Source organism: Oratosquilla oratoria, chromosome 1, assembly GCF_046742065.1.
Source record: "Oratosquilla oratoria isolate Oo_2021 chromosome 1, ASM4674206v1, whole genome shotgun sequence".
Lineage (NCBI taxonomy): Eukaryota > Metazoa > Arthropoda > Malacostraca > Stomatopoda > Squillidae > Oratosquilla > Oratosquilla oratoria.
Window position 1 is genome coordinate 55,337,833 of NC_134777.1, and position 27,756 is coordinate 55,365,588.

The 27,756-nt window shown below is 39.2% G+C and overlaps 1 protein-coding gene across 1 annotated transcript in view; it reads left to right on the forward strand.

The window, feature by feature from the left end:
- The window catches only part of LOC143028251 (glutamate receptor ionotropic, delta-1-like), a 118,784-nt gene that overhangs the window by 70,025 nt on the left and 21,003 nt on the right, over nt 1-27,756 (forward strand). The window contains exons 8-10 of the mRNA XM_076190070.1: nt 96-332; nt 13,280-13,527; nt 15,077-15,214. Of these exons, the coding sequence (XP_076046185.1) occupies nt 96-332; nt 13,280-13,527; nt 15,077-15,214 (623 nt within the window). The remainder of the gene's footprint in view (nt 1-95; nt 333-13,279; nt 13,528-15,076; nt 15,215-27,756) is intronic.

The following is a 27,756-nucleotide window of genomic DNA, read 5'->3' on the forward strand; positions in this document are numbered from 1 at the left end:
ATTTATATTCATTTGATTTCTTGAAAATTCAAATATAGTTAATGAGATCATAGGGAAATTTGATAATTGACTAACTCTTACTCTTATTTTTACAGGTTATAGAAAAGGTCCAAGCAAGAGAAGTATTGTTTACCCCAAATTACTTTTGCATGCTTCAGTCCAGACTAAAGGAACATGATTTTACAATCCCATATGAAATCTTATCCTGGACCTTTGTAATGGTTAAACCTGGCCTGCAGCCCCAGTGGGAGAGTTTGTACTATCCATTCAGCAAGCATGTCTGGATTCTGGTTTTTGTCACCTTATTCCTAGTTCCTCTGCCTCTACATTTAGTGAGTTTTTAGCCATATCATGGCTTTGAATTATGTATAATTTTCCAAAATCTGCTCTTCTCATTTATATACAGTTTACTTTGGATGGATGCATGGGTCAATACTGGCACCCATGTTTTTGATTAATATAAATGACATGCTGGAAGGAACAACAAGCTACAATAACATATTACCATGATAAGACATGTGGACAGATGATATTTCCATTTATGATCAAGTTAAAAATACATTATTTTACTTAGGTGTTCATCCAAGTGAGTTTATCCATCCAACTTTGAACTTTACATCATTCATTTACTTTGACTGGAAACTTATTCTATTCACTGACAATGCAGTTGACAAAATAATTTCTTTTTATATCTAGGTTAAACCTATGTCCTGACAGGTTGAGGTCATTATCTTTTATCCAGTTGCTATTTAGTGTGAAATATTTTTTCAGTATTTATGTTATCAACTCCCTTTAAAGATGGAACCTCATAAACATAGCTCCTTTCCTGTCTATTTAATCAATCAATCAATGAGCCATTTGGGGTCCACTGTAAAACAAAGGCTTCTCTTAACCATGAGGCATATGATTGCATGAACATGGTAGATACTAACAACACAGCATACAGCATATACACAAACTTTGGGAATATATCCTCTATCAAAAAACAAACCCACTTTATTGTATAGCAAAATGTGAAATAATGTTTTGAAAACAGTGTGGTAGCCAAGTCAATAGACTTCACAGCCAGCCAAACACTAATTCAAATTCAGACTGAATTGCAGCGGCGGCGCCAGGAATTTTTAGTTGGGGAGGCTAAAGGGGGGCTGAGCAAATTTTTGGGGGGGCTAATAGTAATATGATAATACACATATATTATCCTCATTTCAGAAGGGGAGGTGGTTAATGGTAGGGCTAGCACTGATGGCTGACAAATCTTTAGCCCTGGCAATTAAAAATTCCACTTAATTAAAATCATTTCAATGAGTGTTTTAAATTTTAAATTTGCTCATTTCAGTTGGGGGGGGGGCTAATGGGGGGGCTGGCCACTTTTTTGGGAGGGCTAAAGCCCCCCCAAGCCCCCCTTGGCGCCGCCACTGCAGACACCTCATCTCAAACACATTCAAACTCCTTCTCTCTTCCTCTAATATGTTCCATGTTTCTGCCCCATACAGTGCTGTTGGCACAATCACTCCTTCATACAATCTCCTCTTAGCCACCATTCCCAAATGTCTATTCCTCATTACACTTTTTAATCCACCAAGGCATTTACTCACTAATCTCAATCTACATTCTACCTCCACCTTCACTCCACCCTTTCCTGCCACATTCGCACCCAAGTATCTTAAACTATCCACTTCCTCCAGTTGCTCTCCCTTAATGCTCACTTCCAGTCTACTGCCACTTTCCCCCCTTGTACATCTCATCACCTCACTTTTACCCAAACATTTAATACATTCTGTTAGAAAAAAATTATCCTAAAACCTTTTTTTGGATGAGAAATATTAACAGAAATCAACTGATAATGTTGCAAAAATGTAATCAATTTAGTCAGAAGATCGGGTTTTTCAAAATCAAATTAGTATTAAAACCTGACCTGATTGAGAAAAATGGATGTCATTTTTTGGATTCAGCGGTGCAAAATGGTCCTCATTCATTTTAAAAGAACATAGAAAACTTACAATTTTTGTAACCCACTGTAATATGGAGTCTTACCCTGAAAAATTATAAAACCAAACTCATAAAAGTACTTCAAAACATTGTCATGTTCCATGGCGCATCACTAACACAAAGGGACGTGAGTATGGCGCCATAAGCCACATCCTAGCAATAGCCATGATGCTCGCCATTCTTAGTAAATTAATTACAGTAATCCCCCACTTAATCGCGCTTCAAGTTTCGCGGCTTCGCTACATCGCGGGTTTTTCAAATGATATATAAATTCAAATTTCGCGGAAATACGCGCGAAACCCGCGAGAAGCGAGACAGCGCAGAAAGGGTAAGCTACGCATCACTCTTGTGTGCACTGGATTCCGAGACTCACGGTGTTGTATTATCGCATTGCATATTATTCTTATTAACATTGCTGTTGCGCATGTAGATGATCATGCTTAATGTTTATGTTGGCAAACCTGTATAATAATAAAGAGTCGGGTCTCACTAAACGCCGACCAAAGTCGACCAACGCCGACCAAAGCCAACCAAAACCACACAATGATGTTTTTTTTATCAAATGCATAATTTATATATAAAAAATGGCATATGGTTGCATTATTTTACATATTTTCTTTAAAATGTGTGATTTCCATGTAAAATCATCAAAGAGAAGTTACGTTTTTATCCTCTGCAAAATTACCAACCGGCAACCAACGCCGACCAAACCCAAACAATGACAGCTTTTGCTCAAATGACAAAAACGTATTCTCTTTGATGATTTTACATGGAAGTCACACATTTTAAAGAAAATAGGTCAAATAATGCAACCATATGCTATTTTTTATATATAAATTATGCATTTGGGCAAAAACCGTCATTGTGTGGTTTTGGTCGACGTTGGTCGGCGGTTGGTAATTTTGCAGAGGATAAAAACGTAACTTCTCTGATGATTTTACATGGAAATCACACATTTTACAGAGAATAGGTCAAATAATGCAACCATATGCTAATTTTTATTTAAAATTATACATTTGAGCAAAAGCCGTCATTGTTTGGGTTTGGTCGGTGTTGGTTGCCGGTTGGTAATTTTGCAAAGGATAAAAACGTAACTTCTCTTTGATGATTTTACATAGAAGTCACACATTTTAAAGAAAATAGGTCAAATAATGCAACCATATGGTATTTTATATATATAAATTATGCATTTGAGCAAAACCCGTCATTGTGTGGTTTTGGTCGGCGTTTAGTGAGACCGAAGAGTCTGTGTAGTGTGTACTGGCTTCCATGCGTCTTATTCGCATAACATGGCGGCAGCGTGTTTTTTTGTTTTGTTTTTTGACTATTTAGGTGTTTTTATGCAAGTATAAAAAAAACCACGTCTATCAAGATACGCTATAAACTTCAGTGAACATCCTGGAACAGGAACATTACGAAGAAAATAGACATCTTTCATTTAATTGCGAGTGAAAATAGTGCCAGACCGCCGACTGTTCGGAGAAAGTGCATGAAAATCATCAGGGCTGCCAACGTATGATCGTATCCCTCAGATAATGACAACACAAGGTTTCCCACGTTTGCTTACATAATGATAATCGGCCGTGACAGACGATCACAGAACATTTAAATATGAAGTGCTGACAGTGTTAGGCTAACCTAGGCTACGGTTTTAGGTATGATTTGATTTCTAAGAACTGCCTACCTGGTAAGTCAATTTTAGTGAGCTAAGTAGTAAGTGATGTATTTCCTTGCCTAGTCTTACCTTAGGTTAGGTCTATGCTACCCTAGGCTAATTGTGAACTGTGTAGGCCTACTTCCTACTGCTGTAGACAAAAGTTAGGCCTGGCCAAAGTGAATGACATATTTTCTATTATCAGTGGAATGTGACTTTGTTTTTGATAGCCTAGGCTACAGCTTAATTTTTTTTAGTGATAGCCTATAGCCTACTACCTAGCCTATACTATAGTCAGACTAATCTAAAATGGCAACATACCAGATTCCACCACCCCCACCCATGTCTTTAAAAGGGGATGTAGTGGAGAACTGGAAGGATTTCGCCAATTCATGGCACTACTACATGATTGCAACTAATTTGAGAGCAAAATTGAAAAAAGATGATGGAACTGATGACCCTGAGGGAATGGAAATTTTTGCTGCCACACTTTGTACTGTCATGGGACCTGAGTGCAAAAAAGTTATGAATTCTCTTCCTACGCTGTCAGAGTAAGACAAGAAGAAACCTGATAGAATTATTGAAGAGTTACAGAAGCAGTTTGTGCCTCAGCGAAATGTCTTGTATGAACGGTTTTTGTTCAACTCTGCCATTCAGAAGAGCAATGAATCAGTTGATGAGTATGTGCTCCATCTTCGTCAACTAAGTGAATCATGTGAGTTTGGAACTTTGAAAGACTCATTCGTGACAGAATTGTCATTGGTAAATCGGATGAAGCAGGGAGAGAACGACTACGTGAACGGGCAGTCCCAAACCTTGACAAAGTGATTGAAAGTCTTCGAGCAGCAGAAATCTCCAGAACACACAAGCAAGCAATTACAGGAAAAACGGAAGCAACAGTAGATTAAACAAGGTAGCAAAGAGGTACCAGTACATCTTCAACGAGGAAACCAGTGCACCGAAGAAACCTGAATGATAATTGATGTACATGAGGCACCAAAACAGAAACAGACAGGAAAGAAGAGAGGTGAATCTTCAAATAAAATGTCTGGTTTTAGCTCATCCAAGTGTAAATGGTGTGGCAAGTATGACAGTCATTTCAAGAAACACTGCCCAGCTAGAGATTCTAAATGTCACAAGTGTTTGAAAGTAGGCCATTATGCCCCAGTTTGCCATTCTTCAAAATCTGTATTTGAAGTTGATGATGACTGATGAAATTGTTGATAATTCTTTTATGTTAGGGGAAGTTAAATCTGCTAGTGATAATTTTTGGTCAGTTAATGTTATTATAGATAGGAAAGTGACTAACTTTAAACTTAATTGTGGATCCAAAGTGACAATTGTTAGTGACAAAACACCTTGGCTTAAAGAATGCAATCTTTCACCAGCACTCAGCAGCTAGTGACTTCCGAGGACCAGGAGAAGTGAATCTCAATCATCTTATTAACCCCTTCCATACGGTGCCGCACACGTAGGCGTCATGGGGAGCGAGTGTATTCGCGAGGCTGCCATATCGGCGTCTTGATTATATTTATTGTAGTCTCCCCTCCATAATGACATTCTTTCTAATTCTTTTGTAATCGCATTTTCTATGGTTATCAAAATTCACGGGTGAAGAGAGAACGATCGATATAAGCGGTGACTATATTTTATGATGCGAGTATTATTATGACACGTCGTACGGCTGGCATTGGCTGCTGCCACCGAGATCTAAGTCCATGACGCCTACGTGTGCGGCACCGTATGGAAGGGGTTAAAGGGAAAGTTGTAGATGCTGTGCTTGAATTAGGTGATAGGAGACATATAGAAAATGTGTATGTTATGACAGGTCAGGGTAATAATCTTTTGTCCAAATCAGCTATTGAGGCTCTTAGATTGCTGAAACGTGCTAAAGAAATGTATAGCATGGAAAGTGTAGTGAACTTCAAGGAAGAATTCCCCAAGCTCTTCAAAGGATTAGGGTTACTCAAGTCTACGTACAGAATTTCTTTGCGCGAAGGTGCTACTCCTTATTGCCTTTATACTCCAAGACGTGTACCACATCCACTGCTACCTAAAGTCATAGAGAAACTACAGTCCATGGTTCAACAAAAAGTCATTTCACCTGTAAGTGTTCCTACAGAGTGGTGCTCAGGGATGGTTACCATTGTAAAACGTAATGGAGATGTGAGAATTTGTGTGGATCTGACACCTTTAAATAAAGCTGTGAAGAGAGAAGTACACCCTATGGCCAGTGTGGACGAGAATCTTGCCAAGTTATGAGATAGTAAAGATTTTACGAAACTTGATGCCAATTCTGGATTTTGGCAGATGCCACTTGATGAAGAATCAAGATTGCTAACAACATTTGTGACTCCATTTGGGCGTTATTGCTTCAATCGTTTGCCCTTCGGCATTAGCTCTGCCCCTGAAATCTTTCAAAGAACCATGTCAAGCATACTGGAAGGTTTGGAAGGAGTTGTTTGCCACATGGACGATATCCTCATCCATGGGCCCACACAGGAGATTCATGACAATCAAGTTCGAGAAGTGTTACGTCGACTACAGGGAGCAGGAATTACCCTAAAAGACAAATGTGAGTTTTTGAAAAGACACATGAAATTCTTGGGCCACATCATTTCAGAAAAAGGCATTGAAGCAGATCCAGGAAAAACTAAAGCAGTCCAAGATTTCCCAAGACCAACGAATGTTACAGAATTGCAAAGATTCAATGGTATGGTTAATCAGCTCGCAAAGTTCATTCCTGATTTGGCCAGTGTAAATGAACCACTTCGCCAGCTTTTAACCCCTACCATACAGTGCTGCACACGTAGGCGTCATGAGGAGCAAGTGGATTCGCGACGCTGCCATATCGGCGTCTTGATTATATTTATTGTAGTCGCCCCTGCATTTTTACATTCTCTCTAATATGCCCTTAATTCCATTCTCTGTGGTTTTCAAAATTCACGGGTGAAAGAGAGAACGATTGATATAATTGATGACTATATTTTATGATGCGAGTATTATTACGACACGTCGTACGGCTGGCATTGGCTGCTGCCCGCGAGATTTAAGTCCTGGAATGAAGTGGTTAAAGAAAAGTCAACAATGGTTCTGGGACCAACCACAAGAAGCTGCATTTCAGACAATTAAACAGAAACTTATGTCTACAGAGATCCTAGCCCATTATGATCCAAACAAGAAATGTATTATTGCTGCAGATGCTTGTCAAGATGTCCTTGGTGCAGTTCTTATGCAAGTGGATGATATAGGGCACCGTCGTCCCATTGCTTATGCTTCAAGATCGCTCAGTGACACAGAGAAGAGGTATGCGGTTATTGAAAAAGAGGCTTTAGCAACTACTTGGGCTTGTGAAAAGTTTAAGGACTACATTTTAGGAACAGTTTTCAAGCTTGAGACAGATCACCGCCCTTTAGTGCCTTTGCTCTCAAGTACTGATTTGTCAAAACTTCTGCCTAGAATTCTTCGTTTTCGTCTTCGACTAGCAAGATATTCACCAGAAGTAACATATGTACAAGGAGTTCATCAGAACACAGCTGATGCTTTATCACATGCTCCAACAAGTCTTCCTACAAAAGCAGATCTAGAGCTTATAGAAGAAGTAGAAGAAAATCAAGAGGGTAATTTTAAAGTTATCCCAGCTACTGAGCGATGCCTGGGAGAGATCAGAGCAGCTCAGCAAGCAGATGCCATTTGCCAACAAGTACTTGCTTATTGTCTTGATGGGTGGCCTTCAATAATGCCTTCTCAGCCACTCTTGAAACCTTAATGGGAGAAAAAACAGCATTTAACAGTCAACCAAGGACTACTAATGTTCAACAACCGTATTGTTATTCCAACCTCTCTACTGCTAGAAATTCTCAATGCTTTACATGAAGGTCATTTAGGAATTACTAAGTGCCAAGGATGAGCAAGTTACTCAGTTTGGTGGCCTCTCATCACAAAGCAGATAGAATCTATGGTTAACAAGTGCTATATTTGTGCTAAGCTATGACCTGAACCAAAGGAATCTCTCTTACCAATGTCCTTTCCAGGCAAACCTTGGAGCCAAATTGGTACAGATATTTTTTAATTAGAGGGAAAGTCATACATCATTGCTGTTGATTATTCAAGTCGATGGTTTGAGTTCAGAGAACTGAAAAATACCACAACGATTGCAGTCACAACGGGTTTGTCAGATATTTTCTCTGTACATGGAATTCCTGAAACCATTGTATTTGACAGTGGACCTCGGTACTCCAGCCATGAGTTCAAAGAATTTGCCAAGTGTTGGGGGTTTACCCATGTTACTTCATCACCCCTACACCCATAAGCAAATGGGGAGGCAGAACGGGCTGTCCAGACAGCTAAAAACATCCTTAAAAAGAATGCTAATCCTTATTTAGGACTACTTGCTTATCGTTCAGCTCCACTTAGAAATGGTTTGACCCCAAGTGAAATACTGATGAGTAGCTACAACAACCACCATCGTATCCAGACATTGCCAGCTCTTCAAACAGGTGATAAAGTATACAAACGAGATCAAGAACGTTATGGAGAAGTAACACAGAGACTGACTCAACCAAGATCATACAAAGTCCTGACTGATGCAGGCTCCATAATAAGAAGGAATAGACACTCTCTCATACACACAGGCGAACACAGTAATTTGCCTAACAATGAATCCAAAGAAGAGACTCCTACCCTGCTCAGTTCTTCTGATGATTCTATGTATTCCAGTGATATTCCTAAAAGTGCATCTACACCTATTGTTTGTCCTAGTACTAAACCATGTGTACCTAGTCCATCACAAACTGAAGTTAGAAGGTCCAGCAGTGTCTAAACCCAATGTACAGCCTGAGATGATTTATTAACCCATTCAACTCCGATGACAAGATGTCTTGTCATTTGGTCAAATAAAACAAAAAATCATAAAACACCAAAATGTTTGATCAAACACCAGAAAAATATGACGTCAGTCCTCGCTTCGCTCGCAGCAAGGACTGACGTCATATTTTTCTGGTGTTTGATCAAACATTTTGGTGTTTTATGATTTTTTGTTTTATTTGACCAAATGACAAGACATCTTGTCATCGGAGTTGAATGGGTTAATGAAAGAGGAAAAGACTATCTAATTTGATTCTTGATTCTAAAGATTTATTCTAATTTGATGTGTCATCAATATGCTTTCTTTTGCAGTTTAAACTACTCGAGAATTAGTAAACTGTTATTTGCTAATAAGTTTATTCAGAGATTTCATAAACTTGAGGAGGGGTGTTGTATTATTGCATTGCATAATATTCTTATTAACATTGCTGTTGCGCATGGAGATGTTCATGCTTAATGTTTATGTTGGCAAACTTGCATAATAATAAAGAGTCTGTGTACTGGCTTCCATGTGTCTTATTTGTATAACACACGGTTCCTCCCACAAGTTTACTTTTGCTTTGTGAAGTGATATTTTATATTTGTGAAAACCCTTATGATGGCTCCCAAACGTGCTGCAACTTCTAGGGTCTCTGGTACTCAGCCTAAGCGGCAAAGGAAGGTAATGACGATCACAGAAAAGGTCAAACTTCTCGATATGTTAAAAGCAGGGTGAAGTTCTGCCACAGTTGACCGCCATTACGGCATCAACAAGTCGACTGTTTGCTACATAAAGAAAGATGAGAAGAAAATACGACAGACGGCATCGATATTTTTTAACAAAGAAGCGAAAAGGGTCATTACTTCCTGCAATAAGACCATCATAAAAATGGAAGCTGCTCTTGCATTGTGGATTGCAGATTGTAGGAAGAAGAATGTAGGTTTGGATACCAACATGATCCGAACAAAAGCAAAGGCCCTCTATGATACCCTCATGGCAGCTGCTGGACTTGACGACGATGGTGATGAAGAAGAGGACATCGACAACCCCCAACCAGGAACATCGAGTGATTCTCCCGAGAGAGAACGTGGATTTGTGGCCAGCAAGGGCTGGTTTGAGAAATTCCAAAAGAGATTTGGCCTTCAGAGTGTTCCTCTGTACGGTGAAGCTACTTCTGCTGATACAGCGGCAGCCTAACGCTACATCGAGGAGGAATTCCCCCAGATTATTGAGGAGGGCGGCTATCTTCCCGAACAAGTAATATGGACGAGACGGGTCTGTTCTGGAAGAGGATGCCATCCAGCACATTCCTCTTCAAGGATGAGGTAAAGAAGCCAGGTTTTAAGGCCCACAAAGAGCGCGTGACACTCATCATGTATGGGAATGCTGCGGGCTTTATTATCAAGCCCGGGCTTATTTATAAGTCTAGGAATCCACGTGCCTTGAAAAACAAGAACAAAGCTCTCCTACCCATCTACTGGATGTACAACGCGAAGGCATGGATAACGAAGGCCCTTACAAACGACTGGTTCATCAACTGCTTCATCCCTCAGGTTAAGCTGTATTTAGCTGAAAGGGGCCTCCCCTTTAAGGTGTTTCTCCTGATGGATTGTGCTGGAGGCCATGCAACTGATCTGCATTATGATGGTGTGCAGATTGAGTTCTTGCCCCCCAAACACCACAGCATTAATCCAGCCAATGGATCAAGGCGTCATCCGGGCTTTTAAGGTGCTCTACACCCGGACCACCATGCAGGGCCTGATAGAAACTGTTGACGAAGACCAGGATGACTTCACACTCAAGACGTACTGGCGGACTTTCACAATAGCTTCGTGCTTGAGGAATATCCAGCAAGCAGTACCTGACATGAAGCCCCAAACAATTCATTCCTCATGGAAGAAGTTGTGGCCTCAAATTGTGAATGATTATGCTGACTTCACTCCTGAAGAAGTGCATCACTCGGCGGTTGATGAGGTTGTGATGAGGCTAGACGTCTTCAGAAGGACGACTTCAATGACGTGACTTCTGAAGATGTCAACATTACACAGATTAACTTTTCTTTAATACAAAAACATTTTAAACAGTCTATAAGAGTGTAGGAAAAGGTAATACAGATATAGGGTGGTTTAATATCAGTATGGGGAGGGTTCATAAACATTTAAATTATACATAAATAATAAAATAAATATTTTGTAGCTATTTTGCGGATTTTCACCTTTCGCGGGTGGTCCTGGAACACATTAATCGCGAGTAACGAGGGATTATTGTATGATATTCAATCCATCAAAGTAGTAGGTTACCTTAGATTAGGTAATAAGATAAAACTTACATTAGGCTTTTATTTTATGATGAATGACTAGTTGCAGAAGACTTGCAAGCCAGTGGCGGAGTACAAAATTTAAACCTTTGCCCCTCAGAGGTCATGTAAACAAGATGACACTATGAAGTAGTATCCTTGTATATTTACCTACCTTGTCCCAGTTGTTTAGATAGGTAATAATTGAAATTTTGTAAGCCTTCTTCACACACAAACAAAGAAATAGAAGGGTTGTATGGAGCTAGGCAAATAGTGATAGAATAAGCTTATGTAGGCACACATCGGCACCTGTCCTTGGCACTGATGTTGTGCAGTCATAGTATAAACTAGTGCGCAGGCATTGTCCCTCTCTCTGACTCCTGCACTCGCACTCTGTTCACAGCCAACTTCTTAAGTCAATACACAGTATTTTATTATATGTAAATTAAACAAGTTTTGCACATAACCATTTTTACTATCCAAGTGAAGTTAATATCTATAAAAAGGGCAAAATATCATCCTGGCTATTGGATTGCAGGAACTGTTTGAATCACGGCCGAGATTCAATGCATCAACTCCAATGCAAAGGCTAATCCATGACAACATGACAATAGAAGTACAGGGACCACAAACACTGACCTGCAAGAAAAATATTAAGAAATTCAAAATAATAGTTGTGGTGAAATGCAAGATGGTGAAGAAAGGATTTTCACACACAAAAAAATATATGCATTGAGAATATCTCTTCAGAAATGTCTGTATTTGTTTGATTGTACAGTATTTACCAAATTGTGTGTATGTGTGCTTACCTAATTATAGAAAAAAGCTTATGCTGTTCTCTCTTACTCTCCTCTCTGATTATCATACCTAGCTTTAAATTGATATATGGTCCCAACTTTGCAGTATCTCCTTATTCTCTTATCACAGACTAACCTTTGTATTTGAGTTGATGTATCAAATCTCTGGTGTGATTTGAACAGTTTCTTTAATCCACTGGCCAGTGTGATTATCTTGCCTTTTAATGGAATTTCAATCTTCAATTGGACAAAAAAAAAAGAGATGATGTGCAAAACTTATTTAATTTACATTATATAAAAATAAGATATCGACTTACAATGAAGTTGGGTATGAACAGAGTGCAAGTGTGGGAGTCAGAGGGGCCAATGCCCGTGGCCCTTAATTTATACCATGACTTTACAACACAGTGCCAGTGACAAGTGCCACTTCATTGAGAATATAAACCTAACCTATTGTAATGTTCTAGTATGAAGGGCAACCAAATAAGGAAATCAACTTAGAGGCCTTTCCTCTTTATTGGTTGAATCAGGCAAGAATGTGGTAAGCCTAAGGTCTGGAGCTGAAGGTCCTCAATCCAGTATTAAGAGAGAGAGGTCTTGGAGCTTGTAGATACTCGATCTAATGCTAGGAGAGAGAAGACCTTGGAGCTAGTCGAGTTGTTGCTGTTGCTGGTGGTGAGGCTGTTCTGCTTTCTGTTGGCAAAAGGCCGTCTTTTAAATCCTGGTAGCAGCTCACAGTCAGGTCCCAGTTTCTGGCTAGTCTTCTGATTGGCCACTTTCCCTTTGGCTATGGACCAATTGTAAGTCCTGGTGAGTGCATGCGCTTCCGCTCATGTTGGTAATGTCATCAGTCCCACCTCGGTCTGTATAGGAGACAGTTGTCTCAGACACGGTCGGTGTTGGAGGATGGAATACAGCCACTACACTATCTGTATTTGCCTGGCTTCACACAATTTATGCCTTTATTTTTGTATGAAGAAGGCTCACAATTTACCTATCTCTAGCTATCTAACACAAGAAGGAATACATTTAAAATTTTCCAAGGATGCTACTTATTTGCATAATTATTTATAGCAACCTCTGACCTCAGATAGGGGTGCCTGAGTCATATATTCCTCCACTGTCTGCGCAGTAAAAACTCCTGCAACTGGTCATTCATTATAAGTTACTTATGTTTAAAATCCCCCATCTTGTTATCTAATTTAAGATAACCCACTAATTTATTGAATTAACATCACTGTCATTTTCACTGAGGATGGTGAGCACTATGGCACTTGCTCATGTCACCATATCCACATTTTTTCATGTCAGTGATGCATCATGGAACATGACACTCCAGTTAACATAATTAGATATTAAGTCATATATTCTCTTGGAAACTCGCTGACCGAGTGGGTTAGGGCGTCATTACTTGCGCCGATGGTCGAGGGGATGGCAGTTCGAACCTCACCACCGACGAAGTTGAACCAAGGGCATGGTTCATTAAATTCCAAGCTACAAAGCCTCCTGATAGGGGGGAGTTTGTGAGGTTAAACCATTCTCTCAAGTCATATATTGTTCCAGCCTGGACTACATTGCCTTCTAAGTCCACAGGTCACTCAGTGAAGAGATTTTGTGGAGTTGTCTAGAGTGAGTCAATACAAGACATTGTAAAATAATAAGTCCCTTCTCTGACTATTGTCCTTTACTTAAAATAGCTCTCAAGAGGAGGAACTACACTATGCAGAAGTTCAATTGTGGCTCTTGTCTTTGGTGTACTTCTGGGTCAGAACCTGCCATCTCATCTCTCTGCGCAGTCACACTACAGATTCCTTCTAGCCACCTGGCTCATCTTCTGCCTTTTGATAAGCACTGCTTATCGGGCCAATCTTACTGCCTTCCTTACAAAAGTCATGGAACTACCCAGACCAGAGAATGCACGCCAACTTATAGAACTTGGTGTCAGGTAAGAAACCTTTCAACATAACTTCCTTCCTTTTTCAATAATGTCACTGAGTAAAGATGGGAATGGCAATATTAGTACGAAACAATGACACACATAATTACAACAATAATTAGATAGAAATTAGTAACAGTAATAACAAAGGTTTTTATTATATACACGATACTAATAACAATGGCCTTGTAATACAAACATCAGTGATACAAAGTGGTGATAAAACAAATCACTACCTAATGTGACCTAGTTATTCCTTCTGGAAAATTAAAGAAATCCCATTTCATGGTGATTATGTTGTTGTTTTTTCTTTCTTTTTTCTACTGACCCATTGCATTAACAAAATTGAATCTTAGATCAAATAACTGTAGTGTGCTAATGTCATTCAACTTGTTTTAGATAAAGATTTAATGAGTTACAATGACAGCATGCTGACAGGAGACTTTTCACTCAATAAACAAGGTCAGATGCAGGAAAAAGTAGAAAATCTTACTCATTCATGATTTTCATGTAAAAAATATATATGACCTTATTTTATTTGGCTGTTCAATTTATGCATGGATGTGGTGGTGGTGCAAGGGGATTGGAGATGGTTAAAGAAAATGGAGAAAAATGGGAGGTAAGCCAGTTGTTGTTTGCTGATGACACTGTGATTGTAGCAGGATCAGAGGAGGAATTAAAGATGTTAGTGATGGAGTTTGGGAAGGTGTGCAAAAGGAGGACGTTGAAGATAAATGTGGGTAAAAGTAAGGTGATAATATGTACGTGGGGAGAATGTGGCAGCAAATTGAAAGTGAGTATTAAGGGAGAGAGACTGGAGGAAGTGGATAACTTTAGATACTTGGGTGCGAATGTGCCAGGAAAGGGAGGAATGGAGGTAGAATATAGATTGAGAGAAGCAAGTAAATGCCTTGGGGGTGGTTAAAAAGTGTAATGAGAAATAGACATTTGGGAATGGATGCTAAGAGGAGATTGTATGAAGGAGTGATTGTGCTCACAGCACTGTATGGGGCAGAAACATGGAACATAAGAGAGGAAGTGAGGAGTTTGAATGTTTGAGATGAGGTGCCTGAGAAGTATGATGTGGGTTACTAGGCTGGATAGCGTGAGAAACAAGGAGGTAAGGGGGAGAGTAGGGGCAGAAAGGGAGTTGGGAGATAGGGTTGATGAAAGAGTATTATGATGGTTTGGACACATGGAAAGAATGAGTGATGGAAGATTAGTAAAAGAGGTGTGGAAGACAGAGGTGGAAGGAATGAACATGAGTGGGAGACCAAGGATGAGATGGATGGATGGGGTAAAAGGGGCATTGGGAAAGAGGGTAATGTCTATTGAGGAATGAAGGGAGAAGACAGAAGATAGGGATGAGTGGAGAATGGTTGTGTATGGATGATCCTGTGATGTATGAAAGGGAGTGGGTGTGGGAGGGTGGGGTTGGAGGGGTATGTGTGAATGATATTTTGATGCAGCCCTAAGGGATTTCTCCCCATCTTCTCTTTTTCTGTCATTGGTATATGTATGTATATTATTGATAAGAAATAACCATTGTTAATGATAGACCAGTCATGCCACCATATGGAGAACACTGGAAGTCGACACTTCTCACTTCTACCTCCCCAATTATGAGAGAGCTTGGTCATCGCATGGAATTTGTCCCCAACAACAAAGTAGGGCTTGAACAATCTGCAACTGGAAAGTAAGCATAACATGTTTAAAGAGACATATCCTCACATATGCTAAATGCTCCTCCTATCATCCTACCTGTTTCTATTTATGCATTATCAAATATATGTCTGCATGTGTATTTTAGTTCTCACTGTGTACTATGTTAGCATGTAGGCTTTGATCTTGTTATAGAAGCATGAAAGTTGTGGTTTGGTTCCCAATGGCTAATTTACCTAGTTGTATTTTGCTGGAAGGGGAGCTATGCTCGTGGTGTCCCGCCTTTGTATCTCGCAGTGTCTAGTTTGCTTTTAAACTCATGAATGGTTTTTGCGCACACTATTTCCTTGTTCAGTTTGCTTCAAGTGCCTCCCACTCTATGTGGAAAACTGTTTTTCTTCAGATCTCTTCTGTAGCTATGTTTTTTTATTTTCTTTCCATGTCCTCTTGTGCTTCTCCTGTCCAAGTTTAACAAGTCCTCTCTATCAAGTATTTCTGTGCCTTTCATGATTCTGTAGATGGTCAGTAGATCACCTCTCTCTCTTCTTTGCTCCAGAGTCAGTAAATCTAGTTTAGCCAATCTCTCCTCATATGACAAGTTTGCAAGTGCAGGTGCCATTTTTGTTGCTGCTCTCTGGATTCTTTCTATTTTCTTTATATTCTTTTTGGTACTGGGTGACCACAATGTCGCCGCATATTCTAGTCTAGGCCTTATCAGTGTGACCAATATTTTTTTAATAATTTCTTCGTCCAAATATGTAAATGCCACTTTTATTGATCTTAGCAAGTTGTAGGATTCTCCAACAATTTTGTTTATCTGTTTGTCATAGGACAAGTCATTTGAGATAATTACACCCAGATCTTTTTCAGATCTCTCCTTCTTTACCTCCTTGGTTCCAATTTTATATTGTCCTGATATTCTGTTTTTGCTTTTTCCAAACTCCATTATGCTACACTTCTTAATATTGAAGTCCACCTCCCATTTCTGACTCCAGTTCCATACTTTATTCAGGTCTTCCTGCAGTGATTTGCAATCCTCTTCAGTTTTTACTTTCATTAACAGTTTGGCATCGTCAGCAAAGAAGCTCATGTAACATTTCACATCATCATCCATGTCATTCACATAAATAGCAAACATTATTGGAGCTAGTACAGATCCTTGCAATACTCCACTGATCACCTCTTTCCAATCTGAATATTTTTCTCTGAGCACTACTCTCATCTTTCTACCAATCAGGAAGTCCTCCATCCATTTTAGTAGGTTCCCTTGTATCCCTCCTATATGTTCCAGTTTTTTAAATAATTTTTTGTGTGGTACTTTGTCAAAAGCTTTTTGTAAGTCCAGGAAGGCACAGTCAGTCCATCCATTCCTTTCTTGCACTATGTCTATTAATCTTGAGTAGAAACATATTAAGTTTATGGTACATGATCTTGTCTGAACCCAAATTGTCTTGGGTTTATTATATTGTTGACTCCCAGGTGTTTTACCCATCTATTCTGCCTTGTTTCCTCCTTTATGTATTGGTACAATGTTAGCATTTTTCCAGTCTTTTGGTATTTTTCCTTCTTTGAGTGAGCAATTTATTATGTTATGTATTTTCTTCTGTGTATTCTATATTTCCTTGGCATAGTTTCACCATTTCTTGCTTGTTTTTAAGTCTACTATTCACATATTGATAGAATAGTTTGGATTGCTCTTTGCATTTATCTATAATATCCTTTTCATGGTTCCTTTTTTCTTCTCTTCTCACTTTAATATACTCATTTCTAAAGTTTATATAGACTTGCCATTTTCCAGTTTTTTTTTTTTTTTTTTTAAATATTTTCTCCACCTTTTCCATGCTCTGTCCCTTCTGTCTTTTGCCTCACTGCATCTTTTGTTGAACCAGCATTTAATGTACACTCTCTCTCGCTTCTGTCTTGGTACGTGCTTATTTACCCCTTCATTGTAATTATCCATCAAGATATTCCATTTCTCTTCCATTTTTGTCTCCTCCATGTAAATTTTTTTCCCATTTTGCATTCTGGAAGAATTTCTTTAGTTTTGCAAAACCCGTTTTGTTGTACATCAATCTTCCTTTCCTATGCTTTTCATTTCTCTCCATGTATATTTCTTCCTTTTTGTTTAGTTTCAATGAGTATATGGTCACTCTTTCCAATTGATGTCTTGTATTGGATTTTATCCACAATTTCAGGTTCTGTTGTAAAAATTAAATCTAGTTTTGACGGCTCTTCGTTGTTTCTGTATCTGAGGTTTTCACTGACCCACTGAGTCATTGGGTATTCCATGATCATATCTAGTAGTACATTACCCCACAAGTCATCTCCTCCCCCCATTGTCATGTTTTCCCAACAAATTTCTTTGCAATTGAAGTCCCCCATAATTACCAGATTACCCCCGTCCATTAGTATCTCGTTTAATGATTGCCTTGTATCTTCTAACATTTTCGTATGCTCGTTCTCTTTCCAAGCATTCGTTTTTGGGGGCACATAAGTCACCACAAAGTTTTAACTTTTCATGTTCTTGTCTTCGACTTTTATCATGATCAGTTCTACATTACCTTTGCCCTCAGCTATTTTTGTCACATTCAAGTTTGTCTTGGCCAAGAACATGATTCCTCCTCCCTGTTTCTTGTCTCTGTTTTTAATCCAGTAATTATATAGTCCATTTCCATCAATGGATGGTATTATGCCCCTTAGTTTAGTTTCCACAATTCCCATTATGTCTAGCTTTTATTCTAGCAGGTAATCATTAAGCTCGTTCAGTCCTGAAATTATTCTGTTGATGTTGGTATAGGCCACTTTCAATTTTCTTCTCTCTCCATTTTTTTTTTTTTTTATTTGGTTCACCCATTCTGATGTACCAGAATGGGCGAACCAAAGACAAAAAAAAAAAAAAAAAAAAAAAAAAAAAAAAAAAAAAAATTGTATACTGCTTGCTTAGCCTATTGTAGCACAACATACGGGTTAATGGTATGTCTGATCACTTTTGATTTACTCTATTATACTCATTACAGTCACTATCCGAGTTACGACATACGCAAGTTACGACCACTTGTACTGTACTTACGACCACATCTAGCAGATGCCTATTAGGAGTTTACTGTACATGTCTGGCAGCACAGCGCGTAAGATAGTTGTAGCAACCGGCATCGCGTACGGCAGTTATGGCAGAGATGGAAAAGTTGCTATACACGTGGTTGGAAGATAATAGGCAAAGAAATGTGAGAGTAATGTTGCAAGCAGTGTAAAGTAAGGCTACAAGTTAATTTCACATGTTGAAAGAACGTGCAGGTGAAGAATACACTTCACATGAGTTCATAGTGAGTGCTGGGTGGTTTCGTTGCTTTCGAGAGCGTTACCAGGTTCACCATGTGTTGTCGAAAGGTGAGGCTGCTAGCAGTGATGCGCCTGCAGGTAAGGCATTTGTGGAAGAGTTTGATAAATTATGAATGAAGGATATTTATGTACTTACGACCACATCTAGCTGATGCCTATTATGAGTTTAATACGAATACACTGTAATAAGCATTTTCTTTCTTTAACTTACCATATCATATTAACAACTAAGCAACTGAAAACAATACTGTATACAACTGTAGGAGAGAAGCCAAACGCAGAATATGGGATCCAATGTAATTAACATTTTGCCCACCAGGGCTTCTTCAGAAATAACATGGTGGACAAACATCTGACTCCTTAAATAACCCGAGCTTGCGGGGAGAAACGAACATGAAACTGAAAAACATTAGGGGAATTACTTCAATGATTCTAGGGGAGGACTCAGATGTAACAGACCAGATTGATAGCATGTTTAGGTTAGATTAGTATATAAGAGGAATGGTGTGGATCCAATGAAAATAAAATTCAAGTTGCTGGCCATGGCAATTGAAGTAATCAGCAAGTCTTGTGGAAGTTAGCACAAGAGGAAAAGTTAAAAAAAATATTTGGATTAGGAAAGATGCTGCTGAAAAGGAATGAGCAAAGACATGAAAGTTCTTGGAGGAAGCCAAAGCCGAAAATTAAATTAAATGAGTATATTTTTTTTCATGTAAAAAAAAAAAAAAAAAAAAAAAAAAAAAAAAGTACTACAAAGGAAAGTCCACTATCAGTCAGGTTGGAGATAAATAACTACTGAAGGGTAAACAAAGCTGATATTTTGTGTTTAATGGAGACCAGACTCCCCCAATTTTTTTTATCTACAGTTGGAGAACAATAGACACACCTGGAGAAGAGACAGAGAAGACAAAATGGGTGGAGGGATAATTATTATTGTGATAAATGACAAGAAGTGGAAGAAACAAATCTGAGTGAAGTGAAGGCTGAAGCAATCTATCTAAAAATTAGAACTAAAGGACAGAATAAAATTTACTTCTTAGTGGCATATGTCACCCCCCGAAGATGAGAGCTTGGAATGAATCTGAATACCATGAGTTAATTGGACACAACCCTTCCAAAGAAAACAATTGAACAAAGTAGCAATTTAGTCCTTGCTGGAGATTTTAATTGCAGTGAGATCTATTGGAAGGAATGGAAAACAAGTGGAAAAACAGATTACTGAGGAAATACCCTGTTAAGTATAGCAATAGAGTTTATTATTATTATTATTATCATTATTATTTTTTTTTTTTTTTAAGGAAAATGAGGAGAGCAAAAATTCATGTTTAGAAGATGTAAATGTAAAAGTTAGGGAAGTGCTCAGTCTTTTGGGATCATTAGATGTGACAAAATAATCTGAAAAGAAGAATAGATCTCTCAAAGTAAAAGTTAATTCGCAGAGGATAGCAGAAGAAATATTAACAAACATAGGAAAACTAGCAAAAAGTAAAAGCTACAAAAATCTATGGATAATAAAGGAACTGAGTGATAAGAAAAAAGAAAAGGAAAAAACACTTAAAGAGGAAGCTAAGGACAAGAATGAGAAAAGAACAGAAAACAAAAGAAAAGAGTTTTTTTGGAGAGTGATGGACTTGAGACTGAGGAAATGGTACATATGGGAAAAAGAAATGCAGGAACAAGAAGAAAAGGAAGAAAAAGAAAAAAATTATAGATAACATATACCAACATAATATAGACGGATTGATATCAGGAACAGATGAATTGAATGACTATCGGGAACAAGTTTTAGATACTTGGGTGCAAGTGTAGCAGGAAAAGGTGGAGTGAAGGTGGAGGTAGAATGTAGATTGAGAGAAGCGAGTAAATGCCTTGGTGGATTAAAGAGTGTAATGAGGAATAGACATTTGGGAATGGATGCGAAGAGGAGACTGTATGAAGGAGTGATTGTGCCAACAGCACTGTATGGGGCAGAAACGTGGAACATAAGAGAAGAAGAGAGGAGTTTGAATGTGTTTGAGATGAGGTGTCTGAGAAGTATGGTGGGGGTTACTAGGCTGGATAGAGTGAGAAATGAGGAGGTGAGGAGGAGAACAGGGGTGAAAAAGGAGTTGGGAGATAGGGTTGATGAAAGAATATTAGGATGGTTTGGACACATGGAAAGAATGAGTGAAGAAAGACTAGTAAAAGAGGTATGGAAAGCAGATGTGGAGGGAGTGAACATGAGGGGACGTCCTAGGATGAGGTGGATGGATGGGGTGAAGGGGGCTTTGGGGAAGAGGGGAATGTCTGTTGAGGAAGGAAGGGAGAGGACGGAAGACAGAGGTGAGTGGAGAATGGTTGTATATGGATGATGTTGTGATTGCATGAGGAGGAATGGGCAGGGGGGTGGGGGGTGGGGTAGTATGTGTGAGTAAATTTTGACGCAGCCCGAAGGGATTTTCTCCCCGTCCTCTCCTTATATGCAAGGGGGGACGGAGAGGGGGGGTCGCCGATTAAATGAAGCGGCCTTGCTGTGGATGTGCTGTGTCTTGCGACACTGCTTCTGACCCAGGGCGGTGGGCAGGGTGCAGGGATGACCCGTCATCCAGGAGGTGCTCAGATGAGAGGGAGGGTGGGAGGGGTGTGGAGTGTATGTAGGGATGAAATGGGTGGGAGTGTTTTTATGCCTTTCCCTTTTTGGCTACCTCCCTTGTAAGGGGGAAAAAGCCTTGGTATATGTATGTATGTATGTATCTGGAACAAAAAACAAACAAACATATAATGGAGATTGTGGAGACAAAATTGAAAGGATCATTACCAACAAATAGTATAGGCCAAGGATTATATAATTGTTGGTTCAGAAATAGAGAAACAAAGTAGGGTGGAGGAGGGATGTTGCTAACCAAGAAAGGCCTAAATGCGACAAAAATCATAGAAGGAGAGAACAGTGTGGAGTTGATTATGATAAGAGTTGAGGATAGAGATATGAAAAATAGAAAATATGCAGTGATTTATGTCCCACCTAAAACTCATGCATGGAATGAAAGTGAACACTCCAAAATGCTCGAAAGAAATATGTTGGGAAGAAATGACTGTGAAAGGTGGAGATGATCACTAGGGAAACATATTACTGGAAATGACCATTGATTACACATTGATGCAATGGGTTAAGGAAAATACCAGATATAGAAATAACAATGAACCCTGAAGATTGGACTTGATAGTCACATCAGAACCTGAAATTGTGGGTAAAATCAAATACAAGACATCAATTGGAAAAAGTGATCACATACTACTAGAACTAGAATTAAATGAAGAAACAAATATAGAAATTAACAAAAAACACAGAAAAGGAAGACTAAAGTATAGCAAAACAGATTTTGAGAAACTTGAAAATTCTTTCAAGAAGGAAATTGGGGAAAAATTTAAATATAAAGAAACAAAGGTGGAAGAGAAATGGACAATTTGGAAGGAAATCTATAATGAAGGAGTGGATAAGTATGTACCTAGACAAAAACAGGAAAGGGTGTATATAAAATCCTGGTATAATAAAAAGTGCAGAGGCAAAATACAGAAGAGATAAAGCCTGGAAAAGATGGAAAAAGGAAAAAATTACTGAGAAATGGAAAATATACACCAAACTAAGAAATAATTATGTGAAAATACGTAGAGAAGAAAAAAGAAATTATCAAAAGGACATAGTAGACAAATGTAAAGACCAACCCAAATTATTCTATAGATATGTAAATTGCAAGCTAAAAAATAAACAGAAAATACTTAAATTATGTCAAGGTAACAGAGAATACACAGAAGATATAGAAATGGCAGATATTATGAACAAACATTTCAAATCTGTATTCATTAAAGAGGAAAAAAATCTACAAAACTGTGGTCAAAGAACTGAAGTGAGATTTCCTCCAATGAAGAAATTAAATATTGACTAGATAAACACCAGAATGAAATAAATCAAATATTAAAGCTTGACGTTAACAAGTCACATGGCCCAGACGGAGTTGCAAACTGGATACTTAAGTAATGTATAGTAGAACTAACAGGAAAAATATACAAAATAATTGAATGTTCACTGAAAGAAGGAAAACTACCAAGAGACTGGAAAAATGCCAATATAGTGCCAATATATAAAGGGGGAAATGAGGAAGACCCAACAAATCATACACCAGTGTCCCTTATGAGTACAATAATTAAAATTTGTGAGAGAATCATCAAAGATAGATGGACAAAATATCTGGACGAGGATAATATACTGAACCCGAGGCAATTTGGATTTAGACAGGGAAGATCATGTACCACTAATTTGATTTGTTTCTATTCAAGATAGATATATTACAAGAAAGGGATGGCTGGGCAGACTGTGCTTTCCTGGACCTACAAAAGGCATTTGATAAGGTACCACACAGAAAATTGCTATATAAACTGGAAACAATAGGAGGCATACATGGAAAACTATTGAATTGGATGAAGGACTTCCTACATGGAAGAAAAATGAGAGTAGTGCTCAGAGACAAATATTCAAAATGGGAAGAAATGAGTAGTGGCATCCCACAGGGGTCAGTACTAGCTCCGATAATGTTTGCTATATATGTAAATGACATGAACAAAGGTATTGAAAGTTACATGAACTGCTTTGTAGATGATGCAAAGTTATTAAAGAGAATAAACTCTGAAATAGACTGTGACTCATTACAGAGTGATCTGAACAAAGTCTCAGAGTGGAGCAAGAGATGGGAGGTAGAATTCAACATCAAGAAGTGCAGTATAATTGAATTTGGAAAAAGCAAGAAGAGAATATCAGGACAGTATAAAATTGACAGAAAAGAAGTAAAGAAAGTAAATTCTGAAAGGGACCTAGGAGTAATCATCACCAAAGACATGTCACCATATAAACATATAAATAGAATAGTTGGAGAAACGCAAAATTTGTTGAGGTCAATAAAGATGGCCTTTAAATGCTTGGATAAGGAAATGATTAAGAAAATATTACTATATATACCAAGGCTTTTTCCCCCTTACAAGGGAAGTAGCCAAAAAGAAAAAGGCACAAAATCACTACCACCCATTCCATCCCTGAATACACTCCACACCCCTCCACCCTCCCTCCCATCTCAGCACCTCCTGGATGACGGGCCATCCCTGCACCTTGCCCACTGCCCTGGGTCAGAGGCAGTATCGCAAGACACAGCACATCCACAGCAAGGCAGCTTCATTAAATCGGCGACCCCCTCTCTCCATCCCCCCATGCATAAAAAGAGAAGACAGGGAGAAATCCCTTCGGGCTGCGTCAAATTTTGCTCACACATACTACCTCACCCCCCATCCCTTGCCCATTCCACCTCATGCATCACAACATCATCCATATACAACCATTCTCCATTCACCCCTGTCTTTTGTCCTCTCCCGTCCTTCCTCAACAGACATTCCCCTCTTCCCCAAAGCCCCCTTCACCCCATCCATCCACCTCATCCTAGGACGTCCCCTCATGTTCACTCCCTCCACATCTGCCTTCCACACCTCTTTTACTAGTCTTTCTTCACTCATTCTTTCCATGTGTCCAAACCATCCTAATACTCTTTCATCAATCCTATCTCCCAACTCCCTTTCCACCCCTGTTCTCCTCCTCACCTCCTCATTTCTCACTCTATCTAGCCTAGTAACCCCCATCATACCTCTCAGACACCTCATCTCAAACACATTCAAACTCCTCTCTTCCTCTCTTATGTTCCATGTTTCTGCCCCATACAGTGCTGTTGGCACAATCACTCCTTCATACAGTCTCCTCTTAGCATCCATTCCCAAATGTCTATTCCTCATTACACTCTTCAATCCACCAAGGCATTTACTCGCTTCTCTCAATCTACATTCTACCTCTACCTTCACTCCACCTTTTCCTGCCACATTTGCACCCAAGTATCTAAAACTATCTACTTCCTCCAGTTGCTCTCCCTTAATGCTCACTTCCAGTCTACTGCCACTTTCACCCCTTGTACATCTCATCACCTTACTTATACCCACATTTATCTTTAGCTTTCTTCTATCACATACTCTCCCAAACTCTGTCACCAACTTCCTCAATCCCTCCTCTGATCCTGCCACAAGCGCAGTGTCGTCCGCAAACAACAGCTGGCTCACCTCCCACTTTTCTCCATTTTCTTTAACCATCTCCAATCCCTGACCCTTGCATTTACCTCTCGCACTACCCCATCCATGTATAAGTTGAACAGCCAGGGCAACATAACGCATCCTTGACAAAGTCCCACCTTTACCTCGAACCACTCACTCTCTCCATTTCTAATCCTGACACAAGCTCTACTACTCTCATAAAAACTCTTGACAGCTTCTAGAAGCTTTCCTCCTATCCCATATATCTGCATAACCTCCCACAATGCCTTTCTGTCATACTCTTGCCCAACTTCACATCTGCTCTCCTCTTTGCCTCCTTTACCTTTTGCTTTACTTCTCTTTTCTTTTCTTTGTACCTCTCATATGACTCCCTCGTCCTATTTTGTAACCAAACTGTGAAAACTCGCTTCTTCTCTTCTACAACTTTCTTTGTTTCCTCATCCCACCATTCACTACCCTTTCTTCTATTTCCTCCTGTCCTTCTTGTTTCACACACCATCCTTGCACACTTTGTGACTCCCTCCTTGAACCATCCCCATTCCTCCTCCACACCTAACTCTATCCTTTACTCCCTCCCGCTCCTCCTTCAGCTTCTTCTTGTACTCCTTCTCCTTTTCATTCAAAGAGTTCACTCTAAGCACCTCCCTACCCTTTGTCCCTTTCCTCTTTCTCCATCTATCCTCCACTCTCAACTTACCTTCCACCAAAAAATTATCTGATATTCCCCCACTCTCTCCCCTTAACACATGTACATCCTTAACTCTTCCTATCATAATCCTATTTACCACTACAAAATCCATCAACGCTCTATCTACCACCCTTCCATCCACCACCCTCTCCTATGTGTACTTATGCTTGACTTTCTTCCGAAACACTGTATTTGCCATCATCAACTCTCTTTCTAGACACATTACCACCGTCAACTCTCCACTACGATTCTTTCCTGGAACTCCACATTTCCCAACCACTCTATCAATTGGACCAATTCCTACCCTAGCATTAAGGTCTCCCAGTACTATTACATTGACATTTCTTCCTAAATCCTCTATGCACTCATTTAAATCTATCCAAAAGGCCTCCCTTTCTTCTACACTCTTCTCACTGCTAGGCCCATATGCACTTACAAAGACCCACATCTCCTTTCCCAGTTTCACCTTCATCCACATTATCCTTGAGGAAACCTTCCACTCCACTACACGTTTACCTATCTCTTCACTTACTAGAATAGCCACCCCTTCCCTCCCTCGCCCTCTCTTCACTCTTGATAACCTCCCACTTACACTCCCAAACTTACACTCACCCTTCCCTTTTTATTACAAACACTGATAAGGCCAAAACTGGAATATGCAGCACTGATATGGTCACCTAGTACAAAAAAGAATATAAGAAAATTAGAAAGAATACAAAGAGCAATGACAAAGATTGCCCCAACATTTTCAAGCCTGACATATGAACAAAGACTGGCTGGACTGGAATTGCCAACCCCAGAACAAAGAAGAGAATGAGGGGACCTACTAACCATCTACAGAATTATGAAAGGAAAAGAATGCCTTGATAGAGAGGACTTATTAAAGTGGAACAGAGGAAAAACAAGAGGACATGCAATTAAACTCAAAAAGGATAACTACAGAAGAGATTTGAAAAAAAAAACAGCTTCCCACACAGAGTGATAGATATATGGAACAAATTGGATGAAAAAATAATGTGCAAACACAATACAAGACTTTAAGAACAAACTTGATCTTGCGAGATACAAAAACAGGTCACCACAAGCATAGCTTCCCTTCCCGTATAATACAACTAGGTAAAACTACAACTAGTTAAAAGCTTCAGGATCTGATGGGATCTCAAACTGGATACATAAAGAATGTAGAGAACAACTAACAGACAAAATTGACAGCCTTTTTATATGATTGCTGAAAGAAGGAATAGTGCTGCTTGATTGGAAAAAGGTAAATGTAGTACCAGTTCACAAAGGTGGAAACAAGAAGACACCACTAAAGTATAGGCTGGTATCAATGACCAGTACAGTAGTGAAATTATGTGAAAGGATTATGAAAAACTGATGGACCAAATACCTTGACAAAATGAACATTCTGTCAGTCAATTTGGCTTCAGATCTGCAAGATTGTGTATGTTGAACCTTTTAAGCTTTTACTGTACTCAAGAGTGGTTGATGCACTGCAAGAAAGAGGGGTGGGTGGACTGTTTGTACCTTGACCTAGAGAAGGCTTTTGATAAAGTACCTCACAGTCAGCTTATGTGGAAATTGGAGTATTTTGGAGGACTGAGAAGCAAACTGCTAGAATGGATAAAAGATTTTTTTGAATGGAAGATACATGAGGATAGTAGTATAGGATGATATGTCAAAATGGGCAGCAGTAACAAGAGGAGTTCCACAAGGCTCAGTGCTCACACTGATAACACTGGGGAACACTCATTTTGTTGCATTTAAAAAAAGACTTTTCTATAGTCAACTTGAGTGTGCTGATTACAAATCTGAAGTCGGGTTTTGTCTGCAAGCTACAGATTTTATGCAATTTGACATTTTTATTTATTCTTTAAATTTTCGTTATTATAGGAAATTGCAATATCAGCCACAATTCTTTTGTTCACTTGAATCTTAAAACAGTATGGAAGCCATTTCTGTACATTTATTAAGGCAAAAGAAACAGAACATTAACAGAACATCTATCCCAAAGTTAGATTAGCATCCTTCAGAACATTACGACAGCTGATGGAAGCTTATCAATTTCTTTGTGTATTTTTTTCAGGCAGGAATTTGCGTTTGTAACTTTTGCGTTTGTACATTTCATCTGGGCAATTTCGTTTAATGCTCCAGCAGTAGTCAGCCATCATACTTTTGTCCCAGCGCCCTTGGTAGCGTTCTTCCATGATCTTTAGGTCTTGGTGGAATCGTTCTCCTTGTTCGTCACTCACAGCCCCCAGGTTGTCAGGGAACTGATCAAGGTGGCTGTTCATAAAATGAAGCTTGATGCTCATGTTGCACCCGAGATCACGAAAAGCGAGGAGCATTCTGTTCACAAGTTCACTGTAGTTCTCCGCCTTATTGTTTCCAAGGAAGTTCTGAACGACTGCCACAAAGGATAACCATGCTGC